The 27,957-nt window shown below is 45.2% G+C and overlaps 1 protein-coding gene across 1 annotated transcript; it reads right to left on the bottom strand.

Moving 5' to 3' along the window:
- Nucleotides 1-1,141: 1,141 nt before the first annotated feature.
- Nucleotides 1,142-24,178, bottom strand: ATP12A (ATPase H+/K+ transporting non-gastric alpha2 subunit). The gene is made up of 23 exons (XM_083877899.1): nt 23,902-24,178; nt 22,019-22,165; nt 20,634-20,693; nt 19,627-19,830; nt 18,665-18,778; nt 18,021-18,155; nt 17,358-17,475; nt 15,918-16,186; nt 14,375-14,573; nt 13,811-13,920; nt 12,943-13,077; nt 12,504-12,696; nt 12,066-12,241; nt 10,649-10,785; nt 9,505-9,655; nt 7,509-7,677; nt 6,670-6,824; nt 6,021-6,144; nt 5,306-5,451; nt 4,238-4,371; nt 2,633-2,734; nt 1,989-2,080; nt 1,142-1,662 (listed from the first exon to the last, which is right to left on the bottom strand). Exons 1-23 carry the CDS (start codon nt 23,908-23,910, stop codon nt 1,634-1,636), a joined length of 3,108 nt encoding a protein of 1,035 aa, XP_083734025.1. The 5' UTR covers nt 23,911-24,178; the 3' UTR covers nt 1,142-1,633.
- Nucleotides 24,179-27,957: the final 3,779 nt, after the last annotated feature.

The following is a 27,957-nucleotide window of genomic DNA, read 5'->3' as shown; positions in this document are numbered from 1 at the left end:
ATGATTGATATTGGGATGATTGATATCGAGATGATTGATACTTGGGATGATTGATATCAGGATGATTGATATTGGGATGATTGATATATCGGGAGGATTGATATATCGGGATGATAGATATTGGGAGGATTGATATATTGGGATGATTGAATTCAGGATGATTGATACTCAGGATCATTGATATCAGGATGATTGATATATCGGGATGATTGACACTCGGGATGATTGATATTGGGATGATTGATATCGAGATGATTGATATTGGGATGATTGATATTGGGATGATTGATACTTGAGATGATTGATATTGGGATGATTGATATCGGGATGATTGATATATCAGGATGATTGATACTCGGGATGATTGATATTGGGATGATGGATATATCAGGATGATTGAATTTGGGATGATTGATACTCAGAATGATTGATATTGAGATGATTGATATTGGGATTATTGATACTCAGGATCATTGATATTGGGATGATTGATATCGGGATGATTGATATTGGGATGATTGATACTCGGGGTAATTAACCCCACTGAGGTGCATTAATTGGGGTTGATTTGTACCTGACTGGGCTTTTAGGGGAAAGAAGGTGGCAAAATGTAAATTGTCATCTAGAAGGGAAGGGCGGGGACTTCTGGGAACGGCTTTAGATTGGGAAACATCCCTCTTTTCCCCCCCCTCAGCTCTTCCATGGATAATTTCACTTTGCTGCAACAGGAGCTCTCCTTCTGCCCTGTTTCTTTTCTAAAACTTATATTTAAAAGTGAAATATCAACTCAATATCATTGAAATTTTTTTTTTTTTTGCTTTAAAATTGGGAAATCATCTAAACAAGCAGTGGGACCTCCTGGTTCTTGCTAAAGCGACCAAATCACCCTGGTTTCAATAATAATTTTACCTGTGCCTAACTAATCCTAGAATTAATGGCTCTAATATCGATTTTTGCCCCAGAGATTGTCACCTTTGAGAAGTGAACATTGAGTTTTGGGTCCCAAAATGTTCAAATCTTTTTTGGTTGTGGCTTGATTTTCAAGACACCTTGATCAGAATGGGCCAAGTGTTTGGTCTGTCAATGGGAGTAAAAAACAAAGGAGGGTTGCACTTCTTTCCTCTGTGAGTGTCCACTCACTTTCTCTCAATATTTATGAAAAAAATAAGGCAGAGAACAGTTTTCTGGAAAAAAAAAACAAAACTATTTTATTATCAAATTATTCCTATACAGCACAATTACCCGTGGCAAGGTAAAACAGGTCTAGTTATGCACTCACTTGGAATTCAGCACAAAAATCAGCAAAAAAAACACCTTCAGTGCAAATTAATGCCTTGGACTGTGTGGAATTCCTGTCTTTGGATTGTTCTCCTCTCAGAGTGCTCTCCAACTCCATCTCAGAACGAGGGAAAATCGGAGTAGTTACAAAAATAGGTAGCATTTCAATTTCTAGGCTTTACAGTACAGTGGGAGGTAATTTCTCAGCCTCTAAAGTCCTTATTTCTTCATTGAGTTCATGAAATCTCTTCACCCCAGCACGGGGCGGATCCGGGCTTGATATTGCACAGACAGGACTTGAAAGCAGCAGAGGCTGGGCCAGGTGGGGAGGGAGCTCTCCTGTGCTCAGGACTGCTCAGTAATACATGTTCTTGTCCCACCAACCTGCAGGAGAAGGGAGGAGATAATAATTTAAATAAATAAATAAATATATATATAAATAGATAGATAGATAGATAGATAGATAAATAAATAGATAGATAAATAAATAGATAGATAAATAAATAAATAAATAATTGTTGGTTATTTTTGCTCAAAAAGGAAAAGTGATCATTGAAAAAAAATTTAAAAAAAGGTTGATTTTACTGCGGTCGCCTGCGAGCGGCAGCTGAGTTGGGGATGGGATTGAAAGGGTAGGAAAAGACACATGGAATTAAAATATTAATTAAAATATTGCATCAAAATTGATTTAGAACAGTGAATGAACTCACTTCCTGGGTATCTCCTGATGAGCAGCTTTCGGATTTCGTCGTAGACCCAAATCAGGATGGCAAAAGGCACAGCCACAAACCAGTACTGGAACCTGGGGGTGGGGGCAAAAGTCTCATTCAGAAACATTTTAACATCCCAAAACAACTCAGATGCAGTTCTGGTGTGTCTGTCTGTGCTATTTAATGTCACCAAAACAAATCTGCCCCCTCAGGCCTCTTCTCTTTTTCTTAATTAATCTCTCAAATTGATGATGTGGGTGTAAAGCCTCCCAGTGTTAAGTAGTTTCTGGATTAATTAATTCCAGGTCCTATTCAGGAGGAAATTTTGTTATCACAGCAATAAATCACTTCACTGCTCTATTTAAAATAAAAGTTAAATGCTGTCTGTGCCCAAAAAAACATTGGAGATGCCGGAAGAAATATTTAAATGTTGGTTTTGCACAAGTGGGGTTTTGGATCCTCAGTAAGAAATCTAGTGGGGTAATGTGGAAATTATGGCAACAATGGCCTTTTTGGCCAAGAAATAGTGATGAATAAAATGATTTTTATAAAAATATTTATCCTGCAGTGGTGCTGCACAGGTTCCTGCCCCTGTTTTGTGTCCACGAGTGGGGCAGGGGAAGCTCAGTGGCACCAGAACTCACCTGAGCGGGGTGAAGTTCAGGGCTGTGACATGTCCAAGGCCGTAGGTGAGAATCAAAGCAATCCCTATCTGGGAAAATATCCCCACCCAGATGACTTTGTTCCTGCAGGAAGAGCAGAGAGGAAGAGTCAAACCCTGAGAGAATTAACCCCAGAGAAATTTAAGCCCAGAGAGAGTTAAACCCGAAGAAAGTCAAACCCTAAGAGAGTTAACCCTGGAGTTAAACTCTGAGAGAGTTAACCCTGGAGTTAAACTCTGAGAGAGTTAACTCCTGAGAGAGTTAACCCCAGAGAAAGTTAACCCCTGAGAGAGTTAAACCCTGAGAAAGTCAAACCCTGAGAGAGTTAACCCCAGAGTTAAACCCTGTGAGAGTTAAACCCTGAGAAAGTTAACCCCAAAGAGAGTTAAATCCTGTGAGAGTTAATCCTGTAGTCAAACCCTGAGAGAGTTAACCCCAGAGAAAGTTAACCCCAAAGAGAGTTAACCCCAGGGAGAGTTAACCCTGGAGTCAAACCCTGAGAGAGTCAAACCCTGAGAAAGTCAACCCCAGAGTCAAACCCTGAGAGAGTTAACCCCAGAATTAACCCCAGAGAGACTTGACCCCAGAGTTAAACCCCTCTGTGCCTGCAGGAACCTTCTGTATTCCCCCAATCCCTGCCCCAGGTGAGCTCTGCAGGCACAGGGGCAGCTCTGCCCTGTACCCAACCCTCTCCTGCCTTTCCTGGCAGCATTCCCAGCCCAAATCCAGCTGTGGGCTCACACCCAGCAGCAGCTCCTCAGGGCTTGTGCTGCTCTGGGAATGTGCTCGGGGTGACTCAGGTGTTAAAGGAGGAAGCACACATAGGTGTAGGCCCTGTACCCACAGATAAAGGATGGAAAACAAATCCCTGTGCTATCAGAAACGCCGGGAGTGAAAGGCAGCTCTGCTGTTGGCCTCTGGCCCAGCTGATATTTGGAATTCTCCCGGGGCTGGAGGGTGCAGGGTGGTTTGCAGAGGGCGGCCAGCTCTGCTTGGGAGAGTTGTGTTGTTCTCACAGTCTCAAGTTATCTCAGAGAAATCCAGACTTGCTATCTCTTGATAAGGAGTTCAGAGAGTAATCTGGAAGAGAAACTCCCTTTTTTATTTCTTTTTCTAGTAAACATTTTAATGAATGGAGAGCTGGTTTGAAGCTGGTGTATTTTCAGAATTACCAGCACAATGTCTTTAAAGAAAATCCCTATCCTGAAGCAGAAAAAGGGGCTGAGGGGAGGTGTAATAAAATATTTGCCTGAGATTTGTGCTTGTTTAAGGCCAGACTTAATCATTGTGCAAAGACTGAAAGTGAGAGGGCCAAATCACTGAGCTGAGCAGAGCAGGAGGCTAACTTGGCCTGCAGGTTTACATTAGATAGGAAAAACTTTTTCCCTCTGAGAGAAAACTCTTCCCAGGTGAGGCCCTGGCATGGGGTGCCCAGAAAAGCTGTAGATCCCTGGCAGTGCCCAAGGCCAGCCTGGAGCAGTGGAAAGTGTCCCTGAGATGAACTTTAAAGGTTCTTTCCATCCTCAAACCATCTTGCTGCACAACTCACCTGAAGAGGCAAAACTCACCTGAAGAGGCACAACTCACCTGAAGAGGCCCTGGCGGAAGATGGAATTCCTGCGGGTTTTCCTGATGATCAGATCAGCCACCTGCTGGATGGTGATGCTGACAAAGAAGGCCGTGTAGCCCGTCCACTGCAGGTACGTGCGCTGGTATTTGGTCTGCAGAGCCAAGGGAAACACCAAAAAGATGGAAATGAGCCCCTTCAATCTCCCACAGGAGACAGCAGGGCGGGAGGGAGGTTTATCCCCCCCTTGGTGGGAGGTTTATCTCAATTTCCGAGGTGTGAATGCAGAGTCACTCCAGATTTAGGCACAGAATTATGAGATTTGGGCTTTATTCCGTGACTGAGCCACGAGGCTGCAGCACGAGCTGGGGGTGAGGGGTGTTGGTGTGGATCCATCAATGTGATGAATCTCCTGTACCTTGTGATGCTGCACAATGAGGGAGGGCAGTGGGGAGGGAGAAGAGGAGGCTAAAAAGGACTTGGCAGAGGTGCTGAACATCAGCAGGGCTGGGAGAGGATGGGAGTGATGAGTTTTGAGGAGTTTAAACATCCAGACCAGAAAGAACGGTGCATCTGCAGAGGTTGAGGTGGCAAATTATGGAAGAATGAATGAAAGAGCAGAGTCTGAATGAAAAAGCTGTGAGGCACAAAACCCTCAAGAGTCTCTCCCGAGGGGAACATCGAGGGGTGTTGGTGTGGAGCCATCAATGTGATGAATCTCCTGTGCCTTGTGATGCTGCAGGATGAGGGAGGGCAGTGGGGAAGGAGAGGAGGCTGCAAAGGACTTGGCAGAGGTGCTGAACATCAGCAGGGCTGGGAGAGGATGAGCCTGATGGGTTTTGAGGAGTTTAAATACCCAGACCAGAGAGGAAGGTCCATCTGCAGAGGCTGAGGTGGCAAATTGTGGAAGAATGAATGAAAGAGCAGAGACTGAATGAAAGAGCCCTAAAGAGTCTCTCCTGAGAGGAACACCGCATGAAAACCAACTCTATTTCCATTTAAACCTCACTTGCATCCCCTCTCCCTTTATTTTTCCAAGCCAGCAGATGGGTGAGGGACGAGGCAGGGAGTTTTCAGGGCTGCTTTACCCATTGCTGCCCGTAGGAATCCTCGAAGTCCTGGATGGCATTGCTCTCCCAGTCCACCCTCACTCCCAGCAGTGTGGAGGGGAGGAACCCCTGCTCGGCATAGACGGTGAAATAGGTGACAAAGGCCCCCACCGACTGCATGATTCCTGCAGGGATGAGGAGAAACAGAAATTCAGGAGCGCTGGGGGATGTGATGGATGTAGGGAATGCGCTAAAGGCACTTGGAGGGTTCTTGGTGCTGTGAATTTCTTGCTCTCTGTAAATAAAACCTGATTTTGTTGCTGAATCATGAGCAGCTGGTGGGTTTGCAGAGGAAGGGGTTGAGTTTTAGCTCCCAGTTTTGGTGTGGGTTTTTTTGTTGTTGTTTGGTTTGGTTTGGGGGTTTTTGGGGTGGTTTTTTTTTTTTGGGGGGGGGGGTTGGTTTTTTGGGGGTCTTGGGTTGGGGTTTTTTTTGGGGGGTTGGGGGTTATTTTGTTGCTGTTGGTTTTTTGGGGTTTTTTTGGGGGGTGTTTTGGTTTGGGTTTAGTTTGGTTTGGGTTCTTTAGAGGATTTTGTTTGGTGGGTTTTTTGGTTATTTGTGAGTTTTTTTGGTGGTGGTTTGGGGTTTTTTTTTTGGTTTTGGGGTTTTTTGGGGGGTTTTTTGCTATTTTTAATGAATCAGCTCAATTCTGCCTTGCTCTGCCAACCCCAGGGAGTGTTTGGGAGGCCAACCCACCAATCTGCAGGTAGGAGTACACGGCCAGCTGCTGGTTCACCAGCCGGTCCTTCCTCTTGTTCCGGGGCCTCCTGTTCATGATGTCACTCTCAGCCTTCTCGTAAGCCAAGGCCACCGAGGGGATCTGCAAAAAACACAAACCCTCAGGGGCTGGGCAGCCTTGGCCTGGTTCTCCCAGGTTTAGCAGCAATTTGCAGTTCCCAAGTGAATTCGGAATGTTGGAGGGAAGGAGAGGAGGATCAGTGTGGATTAATTCCTATTAATGTGTAAAAGGTTTGGGGGAAATCTTAAATTCTCATGGATCTGGTGAGGAATACAAAAGGCTGGAGAGAATTAACAATAATTTAGAATTAATTTAAAATTTGTGGGTGTTTTAGGTCCCCTGGGCTGGGTGGAATGTCAGAAATGACCTCTTAATTAAAACACACTGATAATTGCTCACTGCTGCTTTTAGCCCAGTCTTTGCTTTCAGCTCCCTCTCTCCAGGTTGCTGTTATTTTCTACTCTTCTTTCTCTCCACTTGGCTCCTTTTAAACTCCTTTTTCCCCTGCCTTTCTCAGCTGTGGGATTAAACCACCAATTTCCCTGTCCTGGCTGTGCCTTGGCAGGATGTTCCAGCAGGAAAATGACTTTGCAGGTCCCAACTCACAATGTCCGTGCCCAGGTCGATGAAGAGGATGGTGATGGTGCCGATGGGCATGGGGATGCTGGCAATGATGTAGATGAGGAAGGGGCAGAGCTCAGCAATGTTCTTGGTCAGGGTGTAGGCAATGGTTTTCTTCAGGTTGTCAAAGATCAGGCGGCCTGGGGGAGGAGAAAATATTTCTGTCAAAGGGAATTTTAATTATTTATATCTTCTTCTATTTATTTCTTTATGTTTTCTTCCCATTAAAAAAAAAATCAAACTTCAAATTTAACTAAATGAAGTGAAAACGTTCACTGCTTATTTCTATTTTTCCTCGTGCATTTTATAATTAGGTTTTGTTGTTTGTTTTTTTTTAAGCTCCCCTCCCTCAGAGCCTTCTGAAAACTCAAATGAAATCAAACATTTCTTTCCATGAGGCATTTTGAGGGGACAAATCCCATCCCCCAAAATGCTGTGGTTGTAATGGAAACCACGAGCTCTTCACAGTGAGAGAAGAGTGGGATGAGTGTTCCTGTCACAGGTGGAGCACAGGGAAGGCAAATGTGAGAAAATCATAGAGGGAAAAGGTGCAGAAAATAATTTGTATCTTTGTGAGGCTTCAAACTGCGTTGGAACAAGTCAGGAAGTGCTTTTATCTTAAGCTTGATCAAACAGAGACAGCAAATCTTTATTGTGTGTGAGAGAGGGAGATGATTTCCTTCTCTCATTGGCATGTGTGGAAATGGAATTAATTCCCAGCTTTCCCAAATATCAAATCCAGAAAGAGAAGGGAGGAGGGAAGAATCAGGAGGACCTGCCAGCAGCTTCCAGCTTCTAAAATAGGGAAAAAAAATTATCTTTACCTTCCTCCACCCCTGTGACAATGGAAGCAAAGTTGTCATCCAGCAGGACCATGTCAGCTGCGTTTTTGGCGGCGTCAGAGCCAGCGATCCCCATGGCAATCCCAATATCTGCTTTCTTTAGGGCAGGGGAGTCGTTGACCCCATCTCCAGTCACGGCAACCACTGCTCCCTGCAACGCACAAAAACATCCAGGTGTGGGTTAGGGAGGAGAGGGTGAGCCCTGCCATCATCAGTCTTCACATTTCTAGCAGAAAAATGATTTTGGGAAGTTCTGAATCCTCTCTGTACCCACAACACAGGCAGGGGTCAGGAGGGTGGTGAGCAGGGTTGGGAGAGCAACCCCAGAGTTTTGTGTGGTTTTTTTTACAGCAGAGACTTGGAGAATTCAGGGATGTGACTCACTGCCTCCTAAAGAGGGGACAGCTCAATTAGATGCATTTCAAATGCAATTAGTCTGGTAGTTGGATATAAAGAGGATTTTAGATTTGGTCCATCCCTGGCTGGGCAGAGCCAGGGTCACCTCTGACATCTGGGGGAGGTTTGATTAACACAAAATATCCTGTATTTTCTTAATGAGGTGCTACAGGAACAGCCAGGCTTCATCTGAATCATAAATTATGTAACTGTTGAGTTAAAGCCCATCCTCATCCTACCCCAACAGCTTCTGGCCCTGCTCAGCCTGTGCTGGAATTTCTCTGCTAATCCAAAAGATGGAAAACTCTGATTTATCCCACTCAGCTTCTTTGTTATCTTCCCGAGCCATCTCCTGCAGCTCCAGGCTCTGCTCTGGCTGATGCAGAAGTTTCTGCCTTGGTTCAGGGTGTTCAGAGTGGGGACAAAGCCTGGCAAACTGATTAACAAAATGCTGAATTTCCTTTCCCCGGGGGGGATTGAGTGTCACTACCTATAAATAATGCCACGCACAGAAGGGCTTATAAGCTCTGAGTACTAAACATAGCTGGAGACTGGCTGGGGGAGGGTGTTCCTTTTCATCCCTAAAGAGCCAAATCTGCCAGGAGAGTGGGAGTCTGAGAACACGTTTACCCGCCGTGTGCCCAGCAGAGACCATTCAAAAAATAAAAGCCACGTGAAATTGAAAAGATTTATCTCTATTTTTTTTTTTACTCTGTGGAGAGCCCTCCAGGCTTCAAACCCAACGATCTGATCATGCTGATTGGGAAGTTCCAGTGCTGGCACAACTACAAAAATAAAATAATATCTTGTGCCGCATCTTCTCTACAAAGTCCAGGCACAGCACTAGTGTGGCTTTAATTCACAAAATCTCCTTGAAAAATGTAATTTTTGAGTGGAGAGCCTTTTGATGGCAACTTTCCTCTTTTGCACAGCTCTGTTAATGTATTTTTTTTTTTCCTCCTGTGCTGGCTGCACTCCAGGCTGCTTTATATAATATTGCCCACGGATGGGACAAACTCTCTTTAAATCCTGCCTGATTTACAGCCCTGAGAAGTAACACAGATAAGGCCTGGTGGTACATAAATCATTCTGTGGGGTTCATACCTCAGAATCATAAATAATCCAAGCTGTGAGCTCACCTGCTCACCCAGCACTGCCACCAACCAATTCCACTCCCAAACATTCCTGTGGGCAGGAGGGCACAGCCTGAGCAGCCACAAGAGATAAGAGGGGAGGATGTGGCAGCACCGTTGCTTTTATCTGGGTTTAAAGAATTCCCCAGGGAATTCTCCTTCCCAAACAGGGCACAAGAGGCTTTTTGTGCTTCTCAGAGTGCCAGGGACAATCCATGCCCTGGCTACCAGCTCCAAACCCAGGGAAAAAGCTCCTTTTGCCACCAGGAGTTGTGTCTGCAGCTGGAATTTGAGTGGCTTGGACCGAGTCCAGGCAGCGTTCGTGGCAATCTGTTAGATAATGTTCTGGCACGGGGAAAAGAGTATAAACAGAGCTTGGGGAGCACTGGGAATTGGCTCCCAGCCTCTCTGGGCTGGTGGCTGTCTGAGAGTGACCTTTGGCACCTCACCTGCCTCTGACAGCCCTCCACGATGATCAGCTTCTGCTGGGGCGACGTGCGGGCGAAGACGATCTCGGAGTGGCCACGCAGGATCTCATCCAGCTGCTCCGAGCTCATGTCCTTCAGCTCCATCCCGTTCACCACGGCTGCTGTGGCCTCCCTGCAACAGCCCACGGGTGGATTTTCAGATTAAAAGGGGTTAAAAAATGGTGCACTCGTAGGATGGGTGTGCAGCTGGATGGGGAGAGAGCAGCAAATTGATAATTGTGGACTCGATATTTTCTGAGCTTGAGAATTGCTGAGCTCTTCCCAAGGGAAACTTTTTAACAGTTTTTCTTTTTCCCAAAACAACCTTGTGTAAACAATATTCATTTCCCATAACAACAGGTGTTGTTTGCTGTTTCTGTTACTGAGCCAATGGGAGAGGTGTCAGCCCTATGGACCAATAACGTGCCTTTAGCACAGCCTGTTATAAAAGGGCTGAATGAATTGTAAATAAACCTTCTGATTTCTCCTGCCTTCTGACTGGAGTCAAACATCTTTATTTGTGTTCTATCGCAACAGATAATAATTGATAATAATTTATAATAATTGATAATAACTGATAATAATTGATAATAATTGATAATTATTGCAGAGGCATTTGTTGTTAATCAGCAGGAGCTGAACAAAAGGCACTGCAGAAATCCAGAGTGGGTCACAGTCACCCAGACGCAGAAGGGTCTCATTGAAGCTTCAGAAAATGCATTTTAAAGAGGCCTCTCACTGGGAGGAACAGGGGAAGACATCACTTGTGCAGAGAACTTTTATCCCTCCCTTGTGATGTTATTTTTTCCCACATTTAAGAGGTGAAGAAGGGATTTGGGCTGATGGTCCAAACTGGGTCGTGTTTAAAGCTGAATTTTGCTTTATTTTGTCAAACAGGCAGTGACAGCGACTTCCACATGATATGCAGAGTTTAATTTGCCAGATTTCCTTCATGGGCAGCAAAGATGCAAACCACAGAGTGGACACATTTAGGTGGAGCTGACTCAAGAATGGGAACGTGTCATTAAAAAAGAGCAGAAAGCAGCGGGGATTTAGAATAAAAAGCACCATGGAGGGAGCAGGGGAAGGAACCCTGGGGTGCTGCCCAGGCTGTGCTGGCTCTCACCTCCTGTTGACCTGCTCCACGGGGATGTTGAGGCGCTTGGCAATGTCCTCCACGGTCTCACTGGTGGCTGAGATGATGCCCACGCTCTTGGCGATGGCCTTGGCCGTGATGGGGTGGTCCCCAGTGACCATAATGACCTGGAGAGGGACAAGTGGGTGACAAAAGCATTGAGTGAGAGAAGGGGGAATGTCCATTGCTGAGGAGCAGGAGGCACCTGGGGGTCAGAGCAGTGCTGTGTGCACAGCAAAGGGAGGGTAGGGGCAGGAATATTGACACCTGTTGCCCTGATTTTTCAGCCTTCTGATTGTTTTACATTTCTACTGGAGCTTTCTCACAAAAACAAAACTGATATTTTGTAAATGTACATTCCTTTCCAGGAGGAAGGACAAATTGATGGACTTGTAAATTGACCACTGGGGTCAGAGAGGTGTTACCCTCATCCCCCAATCCCTGAACAAACTCCAAATCTTATATAAACCTCAAATCATAATAAATTTCCTCTTTCTCTTTTCACTTCTCAACCTGGTGGGTGAGTGTGGTTCTTTCGTGTCTATCTAGTGACAGACATCCTCTCCTCACCCTTTATCAGGGCTCTGGAGGAAGAACTCATCACAAGCTGCCAGATTAGAATAATGCAGAATAAAGGGCCTTTATATAAGGATCCATATTAGGTTTGCTCAGTGGGGAAGGTTTCTTAGAGTATTGCATCTTAAAATGGATCCTTGTGACTGAGGTGTCCTGACAAATGAGGCACAACCTTTTCTTGCTTTTCTTGAAGAAAAATTGCCAGATCTGTCTTCAGGCTATGGAAAGATTCATCAGGGTTGGTGTATGGGATTCATCTCCTCTGAGATCTGTAATTCCAAATATGATTTTCCTAGATTTAGATAGATTTCACCTCTGCTTAGGGCTGAAAGTTTATTTGTGGGTCCCCAGGGAGTGAAATTAGGGGAATTACTGCTTCAGGTTCCACTTGAATAATTTTGAGATTAGTGATTCCTTTGGATAAATGTCCAAAGCAGTGTCCTGATGCCTTCTCTAGAATTGTTCCTATCACCTTACTCTGATTACAAGGGAGTAATTCCAGCTGCTGTGTGTTCTCTATTCTAGAAATGGATCTGATGAGAGAGGATCTGAGCTTTTGCACTGTTGGGTTCCCAGACTTGAGGGTTTTGTGCAGTTCCTGCAGTCTGATTCCCACTTAAATGAAAATGTTTTGCCTCTGGGAACTTTCTAAACTGAAATTACACGAAGGTCTTAACTAAGGCTGAGATTTTTGGTAGTTGTTGCTAGAAAGACAATTTGTGACGACATGGTGGACAATCTTAGATTTTAAATACCTCAAATAATCCCCGAAATAACCATTAAGAGCCTTTCTGTGGTGGACTCAATGTGTTTTTGAGTGTAAAATCCTCACCTTGATGCCGGCACTGCGGCACTTGGAGACGGCGTCGGGCACGGTGGAACGGGGCGGGTCAATCATGGACAGCAGCCCCACAAAGCACAGGTTGGAGGTGGGGAAGTTCATGGAGTCCGTGTCGAACTGGAAACCCTCTGGAAACTCATTCTCAGGCAGGTACAAGTGGCAGAAACCTGGAAAGATGTTCAGGTTGGTGGGATGGGCGGGAAAATGTGAGAAGAAGAGGAGAGCTTGATAAAACATCAGGGCTTGCTCTTGCCCATAGAACTCCACTATTTAACCATTTTTCCAGGCATGCTGGATGTACCAAGACTTTAAACCCCATTTCAGAGGTTTCACAGCAGGATTTGACCCCATTCTCATTTTTTACCCCATTTTTTCTAGGCCCTCACTGTTCACCCCGTTTCCCCAGGCAGTCCCTGCTGCTGCACTCACCCAGCACTCTCTCCCCCATGCCCCCCAGCTCCATGTAGGCTGTCTGGAAAGCTTCTGCCTTCTCGCTGTCCAGGGGCTCCTCCTTGCCGTTGATCATGATGGTGCTGCACCTCTCCAGAATCCTCTCCGGGGCTCCTTTCATCACCAGCAGGAAGCGTTTGTCGTGCGGGTCATCGGTCTCGTGGATGGAGAGCTGTGCCACAAACAGGAAATGAATTGGAAGAGCTCAAATTCTCCTCGTTTGCTTCTACTTTTTTCCGTGGGATTCACGTTCTTTTCCATGAAGAAATCGTAATTTCCGTCAAATGGAATGAGCTGTATTTATTATAACTCGAATTTCCTCTGCTGTTGGATTACCCCATTCCAGGTCACCCAGGCCCAGTGATAGAAACCATCTGGCATGATTTCCAAAAAAAAAACAAAAACCCATGAAACACACCTGGAATTTGTTGGTAGAGTTGAAAGGGATTTCAGCCACTTTCCTATTCTGTGCTCTAATGCTCATCACGTCCCCCAGAATGACCTCAGAGAATTTCAGCAGAGCTGTTTCAGAGGCATCTCCAACCACAACTCTCTGAGGACACAAAGGAAAAAAAAAATTACTTTTGCATTTCTATAATTCCATGACATGCTGCACGCTTCAGCAACAAGGAATCTACATTTTTATGTCCACAATGTCCATTTTTATGTCCAATTTTTTTTTTTATCCTGGAAAAATATTAAAATAGATTTTGGGGATGTCTGCTTTGTTCTTGGAGTTAGAACTGAGCCTCAGCAAACAAAGGCAAAATCATTTGCTGCTGAAAAGCAGATTTGGGGTCACACTTAGGTCACTATAGGTCAGCTGAGGCACAAACGCAAATTAATTTATTAATTGATGAGTAAACAGCAGATTTGTTCTGGCACTCCAGTCACTAGAATTTACCACCTTCAAGCAGTTGTGTGCAAAAACATTAATTAAGGCACGTTTACCTTTGCTATAATAAATTAACAGTGCAATAATTACTGTTCCTGCAACTTGTGTTGCCTTTTTGCTGGCAGGCACAGTTGGGTTTGGACACGTGGATTTTTGGGGCCAGGAGTTGGGACTATGGATCTTTTCCAGGAGAGATAATTCAGGATAATCAGAGTTTTTATGCTCTTGGCTTTTTTTTCCTGCATTAAATTTTGTGTGAGTGTACAGCAGTAAAACCACTGTCAGTAGGAACTTAAAAAGCTGGCACAGTAAAATGGAGATTGTTAAAGCCAAACAGAGAAAAGTGCTCGTTCAGAGGAAGGGGAATAAGCTGGTGTGAAGTCAGCAGTACCTTCATGATGGGGAGATTTTCCTGTCCCGGCCGGAATTCCGCGCGGTTGCAGAGAGTGACAATTTTGGATAACGCCGTCCACGAGGGGGAACTTTGATCAAAGGGCTGGGCTGAGAGGAGCAAAACACACATTGCATCCATTATCATGTTGCATGTAAAAGCTTAAGAGTGAAAAAACAGAATTATTTGCAGAAAAATATTATTCTTTTATAGAAAAAAAAAATTATATAAATTTTCCCTCCAGCAGTGCTGGCAAAAGGGTTTGGATGATGTTTCTCTGCTTAATTCCCTACTAAATGCACTCTTGGCAAAAGGTTCTGCTGTAGAACCTCCTCCGGGTTAACTTCTGAACTGAGTGGAATTCAATATTAATGCCTTTCTTTTTTTTTTTTTTTTTTTTTTTTTTTTTCTTTTTTTTTTTTTTTTCCCACATCTCCACATAGCTAAGGAGGGATTCCCATGTGTAGAAGGAAGATCTGTCTGATTTATCCATCAAAAATGAACATCCTAGGACTGATCCAAGTATCTCACCAAGTGATCCCACACCCCCGTTTCCCCATTTACTTGTCTGGTCTTCACTGGTGTCGGCTGAGTAGATCTGGTTGTCAAACCAGAGGTGGGCAACAGTCATCCTGTTCTGGGTGAGGGTGCCAGTCTTGTCGGAGCAGATGATGGAGGTGGAGCCCAGCGTTTCCACGGCCTCCAGGTTCTTCACCAGGCAATTCTTCTTGGCCATGCGCTTGGCCGTGAGGGACAGGCTCACCTGGCAGGAGGAAAGGGTCCAGATGTGACCAAGGTGTGCTCACACAGAGGTGTAAAGACATTACCTTCCCCTGGCAGATCTTTTATGGCATGTATATTTTGTTTGGTTGGGGGTTTTTAGGAGAATTTTTTTTTTTTCATTTTTGTTGGTTGTAGTGCGTTTTTTCTTCCTCCTTTTTTTTAATTTAGAGTCTGAGGTTTGGCTGTAACTAGCACAGGTGGATTTGCTGCTGAGAGGAACCTGCTGCCTGCTGATAGAGATAAGGATGTCTTATCAGTCAAGAGGCTGTTTGAGGTGGAGGAACCTGCAGCAGGGAGGGAGCTGCTGGTCACTATGGACTCGATATTTTCTGAGCCTGAGAATTGCTGAGCTCTTCCCAAGGGAAACCTCTCAACAGTTTTTCTTTTTCCCAAAACAACCTTGTGTAAACAATATTCCTTTCCCATGACAACAGGTGTTGTTTGCTATTTCTGTTCCTGAGCCAATGGGAGAGGTGTCAGCCCTATGGACCAATAACGTGCCTTTAGCACAGCATGTTATAAAAGGGCTGAATGAATTGTAAATAAACCTTCTGATTTCTACTGCCTCCTGACTGGAGTCAAACATCTTTATTTCGTGTCCTGTTGCGACAGGTCACTCACTCCATGAATCCTGCAATGATTCCCTTCAGTGTTTGCTGCTGGGCTGCTTTAGAGCCAGCAGTGCTTGGCACCTGTGCTGCTCCTCAGGTGGGGATTTTAGAGCTGGGCATGTGGTAACAAGTGGAGTTTCCATGTGACTTTCAGGGTACAATGTCCCCACTCCCAAGTGGGAATGAGTGGTGGGGAAATGAGCCACGTCATTGTACTCTGGGCAGAGCAGCACTTGAACTTAAACCCAAAAACTGGATTTGAGATGAATGACTCAGTCACACCAGAATTAACCAAATGAAAGGTTTATCCTTGGAATAATAACCCCCACCTGTCACTGCAGGACACGAAAGACTCCAAATATTTCAGAAGGCGAAAATTATAGGAAAAGAAGGGTCTATTGTCTCAATTCTTATTACTTTTTATAAGGTGTTTATAAGGCGTATTCACCAACTTAACATGGTTGGTGAATAGGAACGACACCTCTCTGATCCCGTCGGTTAAACCAGAGAAACAGCAAAACACCACCTGGAGAAAGATTGTTCTGAGAAAGGAGAGTTGTTTGCCAGGATTGTTTTGAGAAGAAATTTTTTCCTTGGGAAGATGTCAGCAGCTGCTAGAAGGCTAAAATCTCTCAGGCCCACACCCACCCCTCTCCAAACCCAACCCAGCCCAGGGCTGGCGTGGCGAGCAGAGAACCCCAGCACAGACTCACCGTGACCGTGGCCAGCAGCCCCTCGGGCACGTTCGCCACGATGATGCCGATGAGGAAGATGATGGAGTCCAGGATCTTGTAGCGCATGGACACGGAGATGATGAAGAAGAGGACCCCGATGGAGATGGCCACTCCTGCCACCAGGTACACGAAGTGCTCGATCTCGATGGCGATGGGCGTCTTCTCGTTGCCCACGCCCGAGGCCAGCGAGGCGATGCGGCCGATGATGGTGCGGTCCCCAGTGTTGATGACAATGCCCGTGGCAGTGCCTGCAGGGGAAAACGCTGTCACCTCCAGGCCACACAGACACTAAGATATAGGGTTTTTTTAAAATTTTCTTTTCTTCTGTTAGACCTGGGATTAAACGCTCGAGAGATGGATTTCGTGTTCGGACTGAAATGTTTATTAATTCTTATCTGTGTTACAGTCTCACAAGTGGAGAGTTCTAGCTAACAAACTAAAAAATGGCTCTGTCTCTAACTCTTTCCAAGATCTTTAAGCACAAATTGTCCAATTAAGAAATGACACCTAAATTATTTTTACTTTTAACTCAATAACCAACCACTCATGGTCACAATGCGGATTTTTCTACCTAATTCCAAAACACCACCCAGACCATGAAGAAGAAGGTGATAAAGGACTCAGCCTCTGCCCTAAATCCTCCATCCTGCTTTATATATGTATTTCTATATTCTAAACCCTTAAACTCTTAAGTTTTCCACCCTGTGATATCACACACTTCTATCTAAACTCCACGCCCACAATCCCAGGGCTGTCACTCAATTTTGGGAGCCTTTTCCACGTCAATGCAGTGTTTGGGGGTCAGTACCTGTGAGCACAGAAATCTGAAATTCTCAGTGCCCAGAGCTCCAACATCTCCCCCTCTTGCATGCAAGGAGGCAGAGACTGCACCTGAGAAGGTGTCTACTGATACATGGACATTTTTGAGTTTCCCAAAAGATGGGTATTTTGTGACAGCCTGACATTCCAACAGGTACTGATGGAAAAACTGCAGGGAAACCGTGGTCAGTTCAAACCCAAATCAATTCATTGATTGGTCCAGCCATAACCACACTGCATGTTGGAACAAATGCTAAGTGTGACCACCCCCAGGGTCACTCTTTAATCTGCTCTGGTCAAAATCCTTGTGAGCAATTGAACCTTTCAGAAGTTCCTCAGAGAATTGCTTAAATTACTTAGCAGGACCAAGCGGCACCTGTGCAGGTGCCTTTTGGGGGGCCCTTCTCTCTGATAAATAATAAAAATTAGAAATGTTCAGTTCCCTTGAAGTTGCTGAATAGAGGTCAATGATTAAATAGAAAAAAAGCTAAAAGGATGTAAAGGTGTGCACACAAGATGATAAACGTGGCTGGAAACAGTGGAGAAACAGATCAAGAGGATAAAACGGGATTTCCATGCCCAGGTTCAGGCTCAGCTCACCTTCCACACAGGTGGTGGAGTAGAAGGCAATGTTCCTGGTCTCCAGGGGGTTCTCGTGGGTGAACTCACAGGAGCGGGACTGTGGCTCCGACTCCCCTGTGAGTGAAGAATTGTCCACCTTTAATGAAACGGAGACAGGCCCAGGTTAAAGTCAGCAGAGCACGGTGGTGTCCAACCAGGAGGTGAGGTGGCATCTTATTTCATAATCAGTGACATCAACATCCCCCAGTGCCTCTTCTCTGAGCTGCTGCTGTCCCTGGCAGAACCTAATTCTGTGGGAATTCAGTTCTGTCTGTCTGTCTGTCAGTGGGATTTTCAGCCAGAGGAAATCCCACAGTTTTGAGGATCTGCCTGCAGTGGAAACTCTCAATTGTGTATTGGTGCATCTGCCCTGTCCTAGAAAAGAGCAGAGACAGAACTTGGCATGGACTTTTTGGATGGTCAGGGAGGGAGGTCTCAGTCCAGCATTCAGTCTTCTGCTCTCTGACTTCATTAATTACATCCAATCAAAGCTCTAATAACCCATATTGGCTGTGTAGAAATTCTTTCTATGCAATAAACCCCTCTAAACTCTGTTTTGGCAGGGTAGAAATTCTTTCGATACAATAATCCACTCCAAACTCTGTTTTCCCTCTCTCCTTTGCTCTCCCCAGCCCTGCTCACCTTGCAGCCCTGGGTGGAGATGAGGCGGATGTCTGCAGGGATCCTGTCCCCTCCCTTGATCTCCACGATGTCCCCAACCACCAGCTGGTCTGCTGGCAGCTCCTTCTTCTCGGCATCCCTGAGGACAAGAGCTTGCTGCAAGACAGAAAGGGGACAGGAATTAGCTTTGTGCCACCCTCTAAATCGAGATCCTCCCCTCTGTCCTGGGAAAGATCCAGAGCAGGGTGATGGAGAGGAAATGTGAGCGGATTTGACACCCAGCTGGACTGCTCAGGGTGGGATTTGGGAGATGTGAGATGGGAAGTGGCCCTGGAGATGGGGAAATGCCTTCCAGGAATGTGCTCTCCTGACATCAGCTCTGTGGGGAAAAGCAGTGGCTGCACAATGTGACACCCAGCACATCTCACCCTGCTCATGGCCAGGTTTTAACTGGGCACTGAGATCTCTGACCCAGTGCTGGATGGAAAACAAGGATGTGCATCCTACAGTCCACAGATCCATCAAAGCAACCACCGAGTGCTTTTCAGTAAAAGGTTTGTGATTCAGGACCTTTATCCGGGTCATTTGCCAAGAGATAAATCCAGGTTGTGCTTGCTGGGCTTCCCTCGTGCATTATTGGGATGAATTTTTGCCTCTGTTCTCACCTGTGGGATCATCTTGCTGAAACTGGCCATGATGTTTGTGCTCTTGGCTTCTTGGTAATAGGCAAAGATGCCAGTGAGGATGACAACCAGAGCCAGGACCACTCCGAGGTAGAGCTGATCAATAAAAGATACAATCTGGTTAATTCAGGACAAGTTTTCAGCAGTTCCTCTGTTAGAATAAATCAGTTCTGTGTTGTTTTAAAATGAGGTGTTGGCCAAGTTAAAAAAAAGAAAAGAGAAGAAAAGAGAAGAAAAGAGAAGAAAAGAGAAGAAAAGAGAAGAAAAGAGAAGAAAAGAGAAGAAAAGAGAAGAAAAGAGAAGAAAAGAGAAGAAAAGAAAAGAAAAGAAAAGAAAAGAAAAGAAAAGAAAAGAAAAGAAAAGAAAAGAAAAGAAAAGAAGAGAAAGTTCTTAAGAAAAGAACTTCCAGGTGTTGGCCTGCAAATGATCAATTAAAACTTTTATTTGTGTGTATGTGTGTGTATAAAAAAAGCATTTTAATAGCGATTTTCCCATCTAACAATCCTTCTCTAAACTGACGCAATCCTGGACAAATCAGAGTGTAACAAACAAATAACCGCAATAATAATAACAGTAATAATAATAATAATAAACAAATTATAGCATAACAAAATAATAGTAATAATAATAATAATAATGATAATAATAATAATAGCAGTATAACTCAAAGGGGAAATAGTTGTAGACTCTAAAGTCAGAGTCTAAAGTCTTCAGGCTCTTTTCCTGCTCTGAGCACACTCCAGCACTGTGATCATGCCCAGCAGTTATTAAACCTTTGCCCGGGCACTCTTTCAGCGTGTGGTGCTGGGGCTGTTGGAGCTTTTATCAGAAGTGCTGGGCAGCAGGAGAGTCCCCTGAGGAAACCAGAGGCCTCCTTGTAGTTACTGAGTAACCGTGTAGGATTTAAACCAGCCGGAGCCCGGCGCGGTCACTCGTCCACTCACGTTGTCGAAGGCTGAGTCCACCCCCTGCGCCAGCTGGATGCCAAAGGAGATCCAGGAGAAGGCGGCCCCGATCCACAGCAGGATGGAGAAGCCCCCAATCATCTGCTTGAGGAACTTGACTATCTCAGGGGTGGCTTTGGGAGGGGTCAGAGCGTTGGGACCGTCCCGAGCCAAAATTTCTGCTGCTCTTGCGCTGGAGAGACCCTGAAGAAGGAGAAGACACGTTTGCAATGAAAACCCAGAAAAAAAAACAGATTTTTTTTACAAAATTCACACCCTGCTGTTTCTTTTAAGGCTGTTAAAACTGCAGCTCTGATTTCCAAACCTCCCAATTTAACCTCCTCCTGTAAATTATCTGCTATGGAGAAACAGCAATTTCTTTATGGAGCACTGAATTTAGGGGCCACATCCATCAAGAGTTCCCATCCTGTTGGTTATCAACCAAATATATAGAAAAAAAGGGTTTGGAAAGCCAGGACAAAACTGACATTATTTTTGCTGCTGTTTCTGCATTTCCACAAGGTGTGTGTGCAGCTCAGGGGGTTCTTGAAATTCTGGTCTGTGCTCTGGCCACGTTCAGTGCTTTGATATATTCAAATGTCAGGGGTCAAAGGGACTCAGGGGTGGTTTCTCAAGTCCAGATTTTCCTTCAAAACCAGCTCAATCCGTGCAGTGTTTGGCTATGGATTGTTACAGCGAGAAGCGAATTGTGGTGAAATCAAAAGATCAGATAACAGCTTTAGGAAAAAACGAGGTCCTGGTGCAAAACCCTTGAGGTCCCATTTGTGATTTCAAAGATTTTTCAGAGAGAAACTCCACTTTAAATCCAGGCCAGTGCTCCTTGGCTTGCTGGTTTAGGCTTTAGTGGGGGCATAATGCAGGAACACACACAAAAAACCAAATCTAGACCAAATCTAAACCAAATCTAAACCAAAATCCCTTCTCCTGGGGAGCTCTGGGGAGGCACCTGATGGAGGCAGCTCCTCAAGGAAGCCCTGGGCACTTACTTTGTCAATGCTGGTGCCATATTTCTTCTCCAGCTCCGAGGTGTTGAGCCTGTGGTCATCCTGCATTCCAAGGGAGACAGAAAATCACAGTGAGCAGAGCAGCAGAGTGCTGGAAGTTTTATTTCCCAACCGCCTGGATCTGGGAACGTGGATGAAGTTGCTTGTATGACACATTAATTTCATTAATTAGACAAATGTGCATATTGAGAAGCAAAATATCTCCCACTGGAAGATTTTTTTTTTTTCCTTTTGATTTGCAGAGTGCTTTTGTAAATAGCTCCCTCCTCCAGCAAATCTGTCACAAGAACAGGGTGGTGTGTTCATGTCTCTGCTGCTTTGGGATAAATCATTTCTCTCTGCACCCTGCAGGGCTCAGAGAATGTGTGTGACAACAACAACCTCTGCCCTTGATTGCCAGGGCAGGGAATGTGAATGATCCTCCTCACTCTGGGGGAAAGAGGCAACAGGTTCTCAGTTTAAAAGGGTGTGGGAGAGGGAAATCTCAGAGCTCTTCTCCCCGGCCTGCAGTGCCACCTCTGTGGTATGATTGGCCTAATTATATCTTGTGCTGAACCGGGATTTAGAAGCCAAGAATTTGAGAGATCTCCCAATTGTTTTCTCAGAGTGATTCATGGGTACTGGGGTGAGTCAATTCTCCTGTCTGTGCTTGGGTTTCTCTTTAGAAACACGGGAGTGGAGTTACATCCCAAAAGACAATATGGGCTGAGAAATATTTACCTGCTGCTGGGCAGCTCTTGGAAACGTGGTGGGTGAATGGAGGAGAGAATAAAAAGTCTTATTTTGGTGTTCTCTGAGCTTTGAAATGCCATCCAGCCCGTAAATAGCTGAGCTCTCCTCTGAGCTGCTCTCACAGCAATCTCAAAAAGAGGTCAGCATAATTACCCTCATGTTTCAGATTGGGAAACTGGAATGTGTGGAGAGGAAGCAACATTTCCAAGAGCAGCCAGCAGGTCAGTGGGGAGCCAGGAGGAAAACACGGATTTCTTGAAGGCCAGAGCAGTTGGTTTGGGTAAGAAACCCCCTGTGTTTAAAGCTGAGAAATGCTCTCAGCCCTGGAATCTCTGGAGCTCAATGCTGTGGTTCTGCCTCTCCCTCTGATCCTGGCTGTGCAAGTTGTCAGGAAATAGTGATGGCAGTGATTCCATCTGGGAAATGGATCCTTTTTGGGCAGATAATGTTCTGTACCACTGGTGGCTGAATTACACCAGACTCATCCTCTCATTTTAGGTATTAATCTTGCACAGCATTTTTTCTGGCAGGCTCCAGGAGTGTGAGGGAGCAAATCCTTCCCTGTGGCAGGATTTTCAGTGCAGGACATCCCCTGCCTTTCACAGGGTGTGTAATGGAAGCTCAGCAACACTCACCAGGTCCAGTTCTTTCTTAAGATCTTCTGCCTTCTTTTTCTTCTTGTTGCCTTTTGAGTCTTTGTGCTTCTCCTCTTCATCTTCGATCTCTGTTTTTTGCAGGTCTTTTGTCCCATAGATCTCAACTGAGTAAACATCAGACCTTTTCTGCAAAAAAACCCCACAGAACAGTCAAAATTTTGCAGATCTACTTTTTTTAGACAACTTATAAATTTCTCCTGTCCCTTTCTCCTGGCTGTTTGGGGTGTTTTTCCCTGTCTTATCCAGAGATCCATCCAGTTTGTGTCACCGTGATTGTGGTCAGGATTTCATCAGGTGCAGATTGCAGGGATCCCTTTAGGGATGTGCAACATTTAGAGCAGTTTATGATCTGAAACAAGTGTAGGAAAATACTGCCCAGGACCTCAGCAGTGAAAATCATTCATTTATTTACCAGCTCCAAGAAGAAATCAGTGGAAAAGCAAAATATTCACGAAAAGAAAGGGGAGGGGAAAAATTATTCATTGAGAATTTGCTTGTTCCTGGAGATTTTAAGACTCATAACTTCAAGACTTAAATATTAATTACAATTAACAGTTACAAATTTATATTTTCACTGATTCAAAGCGGGGAATGGAGGCAAACATCAGACTGAGAGCCAAGGAGGAGCTGCTCTTTCTGCTCACACAGAGCTCAGAACTGGCAGGGGTTTAACCAACAATTCCCTTCTTTTTGCCAGTGCAACACTGGGCACAGGAGGCTGTTGACCCAGGGAGGCTGCTGCACCTCGGGGAATGTTTTGCTTTCAGTGATAACTGGGGAGTTGTGCTGTTTCCAAAACCTGGTTTAACTCTGCAGGGTGCAGGGCAAAACTTCCCTCCCGTGCTGGTTTACCAGCTGCCTGATCAAAACACTGCAGCCCCCAATTATCCTGGAAATGACATGCCAGGCCTTGGGAGAGCCACTGGCTGACCCCATTCCAGAGGTTTCCTGAGGGATTAAAGCCCAAAGGTTCAGGAGAGACCCCCTGGATGTTCCCTGGTGGGACAAAGCACAAAGGGGCTCTGCCAGTGCTTGGCTTCCTGTGAGATCTCACAGCAATGAAGGGAGACCTCTCCAAAACATAAAGCAAGCTCAAATAATGGAAGCAATAAGGAAAAAAACCAATAATAATTGAGGTATCTTATTGTTTAACACTGTTCTGAGCTCAAAACTGACATCTTATCTCCAGCTGTGCTGTAACTAAAGGAGTTAGTTAAATCTTGACATTTTCTCTGGATGAAGGGGAAAGCAAAGAGCTGCTGAGAAGTTTGAGGACTTTAAAGACCCAAATCCTGCTCCTAAACACTTAATTTTGCTCAGTGATGCACATCCCAGAGACAGGGCTCGCCTCTTATAAGTTCTGATTTTTTTTTTCTGCCATGCTGAAGATTCACAATCTGTTTTATCTATTGGGATTTTTTTCTCTTCACCTTCCTCCTCCTCCTCTTCTCCTTCCTCCTCCTCTTCTCTTTAACTCTCCCACCCAAAAGAATCTGTTCAGCTTTTCAAATCCCTACAGAGCACAGAAACCAGGAGAGAACAACTCTCTGCTGGGAGAACACAGCAAATGGAAGAGAAAAATAAAGAAAATTGATGAAATTAGTAAAATCTATGGCTCACTTGTAAACATAACCTGTGTTAGCCTTTAACCTCCAGAGTTTAATAAAATCTCAGATTTTGGCTCAGATTTTTTTTTTTTTTTTTTTTTTTTTTTACTCAGCCAGTCCAAGAATTCTTCCCAATCCCAACTGTTCATGCCCAAGAGTTTCTGGTATTAATTCAACTTTTCACTTAGCCTGTCCTTATAGAAAATAAACCTCAAGAAGAAACACGAGGGGCAGTTCCTTGGGCGTCGTACCCACCTTGACCATCTTGGGGAGTTTATTCCTTTCCCGATGGAGAGAAGCAGCCAAGCCAAAACCTCTGGATCAAAAGCCAAAAATCTCTGGATGAAAAGCCCAAGCCCAGCTGGGGTCTGTGGTGGCTCAGAGCAGTCCTGGAGTGCAGCAGCTCCCCGAGGTGGTGGGTCCCTCTCCTGTGGCCAGCAGGTGTTAGCTGGAATGCTGCTCCCACCTCGGCATCCTTCAGGCAGGACGAGCTCCCTGTCCCAAGCCTGTGGAGAAAGAGCTCTGCTTGCTGCTGCTTTATAAATCAGCATCTTGTGCTGCCACTCCACCCCTCCCCTTCCAGGTCCAGCCCATCTTCTGTTTCACCTGGAGTAGGTGGAAAAATACCACAGTAATGGGCATGTGGGTTTCAGGTCAGATAGGTTCTAATTATTCCTTTGTAGTGTTTGCTCACAAGTAGGGAACAGGTGTATTATTCATCTTGCTGGAAGCAAGGAGTTTCCTCCTGAGACTTTCCAGCTCCGGGCTCCCCTCGGGATCCCAGCTGTTCTGGGCTACAGGAGGGCTCTGCACATTTTGTCTCACCTGCACAGGTGATGTTTGTGACCTCTTTGCCTGAGGTCCCTCAAAGTGGAATCCCTGCCTTGTTTGGAGGGATTTAGTGCAGTGGTGTCCTGTAGCCCTGGTTTTGTGCCTGAGATGTTTTAGTTGTCTAAAATTCTTTTCCCAGAAAATTTTCTGTAAAAAAGAAATGTATTTTTCTAAACTGTAGCTTTGTTTTCATTCCTTTTCCTAAGAGAGACTTTTCCTTCTTCTTGCTGTCCCTCTGCTCTGACCAATGTGATTGAAGATGTTTGTCTTCTTGTCGCCAATCAAATTGGTCTGTGTAAAAAAGTATATAAAAAAAAAACACATCCCAAAAATAATAAAAAAAATAATTTTCAACGTTCTAAACTTCAGAGTCTGTATCATTGTAGTGTAAAACAGCGTCAGTGTCCTTTGAAGCTTCGTAGCTTGGACTTCACTCTCAATCCTTGCCTTGTATTTCATGTGTTTTCCACGTTCATGCTGAGCAGGGAGAGGTGAACTTCCTGGTGCTTTCCAGCAGGGCACTTCTCTGAACAGCTCCTGGTTTATCTTGCACCAATTTCCAGTTTCCAGGAAGGGATGATAATGAGATTTGTGACACTTTTGCTGCCTGCCTGGTCCCATCACTGAAGAGTAAATCTGCTTCTGCACCTCTGAGGCTGAACTGGTGAAAAGCTGAGGAATTCCTCAAAACAAGGAATGGTTTTCTGTAGTTTAACATTATTTGGGGAAAGACTTTGTGTTGTCCATCTGACCCTGCTGATCAACAGCATTTCATCTTTAATATGACAATCTTTACTCTTTGCTGTTATACATCGTTTTGAATAGTGTGTAGCCCATAAACTTTAAATCCATTGGAGATACCGTGTGGTGCCACCAGTAAATGACTCAAGTTGTGGTCAGAGATATGACGTGCTAATGGAGATAATCAATCCTCTGTCTACGATTCGATAAGACTTTATCAAAACACAGATAGAAGCCCTTAGCGGAGGGGAAAATCCAAAGGACATCATCTATTACCTCAACAGGAGCAGGAATAATTATATTCAAATCAACTTAGCAGGAGTTTGAGTGGCAGACCTCCTCGAGCTGCTCCCAGTTTGCAGTTTATGTGTGCGTTGGTCTTTTTCCATGGAATTCTCCAACCCTTGAACGTTGCGCAAGGTGCAGGAGTGGGGCTGAAAAGGTTTCGTGTTCAGTTTCTGCTGCTTGTTGTAATCAGAGCTGGGTTTTGGCCTGGCATATCAACATTTCCCTACGTCTGTGAGTGCTGGAGGTTTCCCAGTGTGAGCAGGAGAAGGGGTGGATTGGCTCTATCCAGGGAATCTGTGTTGTGTTAGAGTCAGCACTGAGATCCTCCTCTCTGTTCTGGGAAAGATCCAGAGCAGGGTGATGCAGAGGAAATGTGAGCACATTTGACACCCAGCTGGACTGCTCAGGGTGGGATTTGGGAGATGTGAGATGGGAAGTGGCCCAAGAGATGGGGAAATGCCTTCCAGGAATGTGCTCTCCTGACATCAGCTCTGTGGGGAAAAGCAGTGGCTGCACAATGTGACACCCAGCACATCTCACCCTGCTCATGGCCAGGTTTTAACTGGGCACTGAGATCTCTGACCCAGTGCTGGATGGAAAACAAGGATGTGCATCCTACAGTCCACAGATCCATCAAAGCAACCACCGAGTGCTTTTCAGTAAAAGGTTTGTGATTCAGGACCTTTATCGGGGTCATTTGGGCAGTTTTTACATTTGCCTTTTATAAACCCTGCTGGCTTTTGCCTGGGGGATGAGTTTCTATTATTTATAGAAATGAAAATGAGAGAAGTGTTTGGCAACAACCCCTACTCCACACAGGGATATTTACCCCGACATTTCTGCCAGCTGAGGGATGTGCTCTGTGGCCGAGGAGCTGAGCTGGGAGGGTCTCTCAGGACAATTCTGTGGCTCAGGAATTACCAAGAATTTGCTGCTGGCAAACCAAACCACCTGTGGGCAGCTGCCAAGTTCAAAGGGCAAATTTGATGTTGAAGTTCTGCGGCCAAAATTCCATTAGGTCTGACAGCTGAAGGGTTTGGTTTGGTTTTGTTACAAAGCCAGGATGAGGAGAACCATAAAAAACTCAAACCTCTTGCTTTTTCTTGAGCCAACAGAAGGTGCTTGGCCAGCTGGAATCCTCCTTGTCACGACAAAATTCGTGTTTTGTCACTTGGCTGAGCTGAAAAGGTCCCAGGAACTGAACCCAGGTTGAATTTCTGAGCAAGAGCTGCTCCAGAGCCAAATCATGCCCCGTGCCTTGGCTTGGCAAGACGTGGCACGTCCTGAGAGGAACAGACCCGAGGGCTGGGATTGTCCCCTGTGCTCCTGGCGTGTCACAACAGCCACAGCTGGGCCCTGCTCAGGGGGGACGAGGAGTTTGTGTTGTGCTGGTTCCTAAAAAAAATCTAGAAAAATAAACAATCTAGAAAAAAAAAAACTCTTCTGGGTTATCGTATCTCATATTTATTCGCTGGAATTAAGATTTGTTTGGATCCTATGTGGGAAAAAAAAAGAAAAAAAAATAAAAAAGAACCAGGAGAATGTTTGGATGTTATTTAACCACATTTTTTAACTCATAGAGGCTGATCCCGGTGCTCAGACAGTCAAATTCCTTCAGGTTTCCAAGTAAAAGTGCAAATGTTTGTAGAGATTTTGGGATATTTTGCCTCTGCCTGATGAGCCTTGCTGTGTTGTTTTCATGTCTTGGATGAAGCAGGACGAGAATGAGCGTTGGAAGGACCTGAGGCCGCAGAGAGGGCCGTAAACCGATGCCAAATTTTGCTAAAATTTGCTTTAATTTGTTTAAATTCGCTTCAATTTGCTTTTGCGGGGCTGCACGGCACTTCCCGGGCGGGCCAGGAGAGGGCGGACGACTCTGTGCGCTCAGAGAATTCCTGAAAAATTCCTGAAAAATTCCCCAAATTCCCCAAATTCTCCAAATTCCCCAGAAATTAACGGGATTTTCCCTGTCACCCCCCTTGCAGTGCTGCCCCAGCTGTGCAGCCAGGCCAGAGGAGGCTCCAGAATGATGAGAAATTGAGAATTATTCAGATTTTTTGAAGAAGAGAATTCATTGTGACCTTCCTGTGCATGAATTGAGCCAGTGAGAGAATTCCTGCCATGGTCTGCAGGGACAGGACAAGGGGAAGTGGCTTCAAACTGAAAAACAGAGAAGGTTGAGATGGGATTTGGGAAGAAATTCTTCCCTGTGAGGGTGACACAGTTCCCAGAGCAGCTGTGGATCCCTGGAATTGTCCAAGGCCAGGTTGGACATGGCTTGGATCCCCCTGGGATAGTGGAAAGGGTGGCACTGGATGGGATTGAAGGTTCCTTCCAACCCAAACCATCCTGTGGTTCTGAGATTCTACAGAAAAAGGGTTTGTTTGGTTTTCTTTGGGGTCTGTTCGTTCCCTCCCTCAAGGCTGAAGGTAAAACCGACCCTGAACTCTC

Source organism: Zosterops lateralis (genome assembly GCF_965231275.1).
Source record: "Zosterops lateralis genome assembly, chromosome: 25".
In the NCBI taxonomy this organism is placed as follows: Eukaryota; Metazoa; Chordata; class Aves; order Passeriformes; family Zosteropidae; genus Zosterops; species Zosterops lateralis.
The sequence above is the reverse complement of the archived record's forward strand: the minus strand, read 5'-3'. Positions and strand labels throughout refer to the sequence as shown.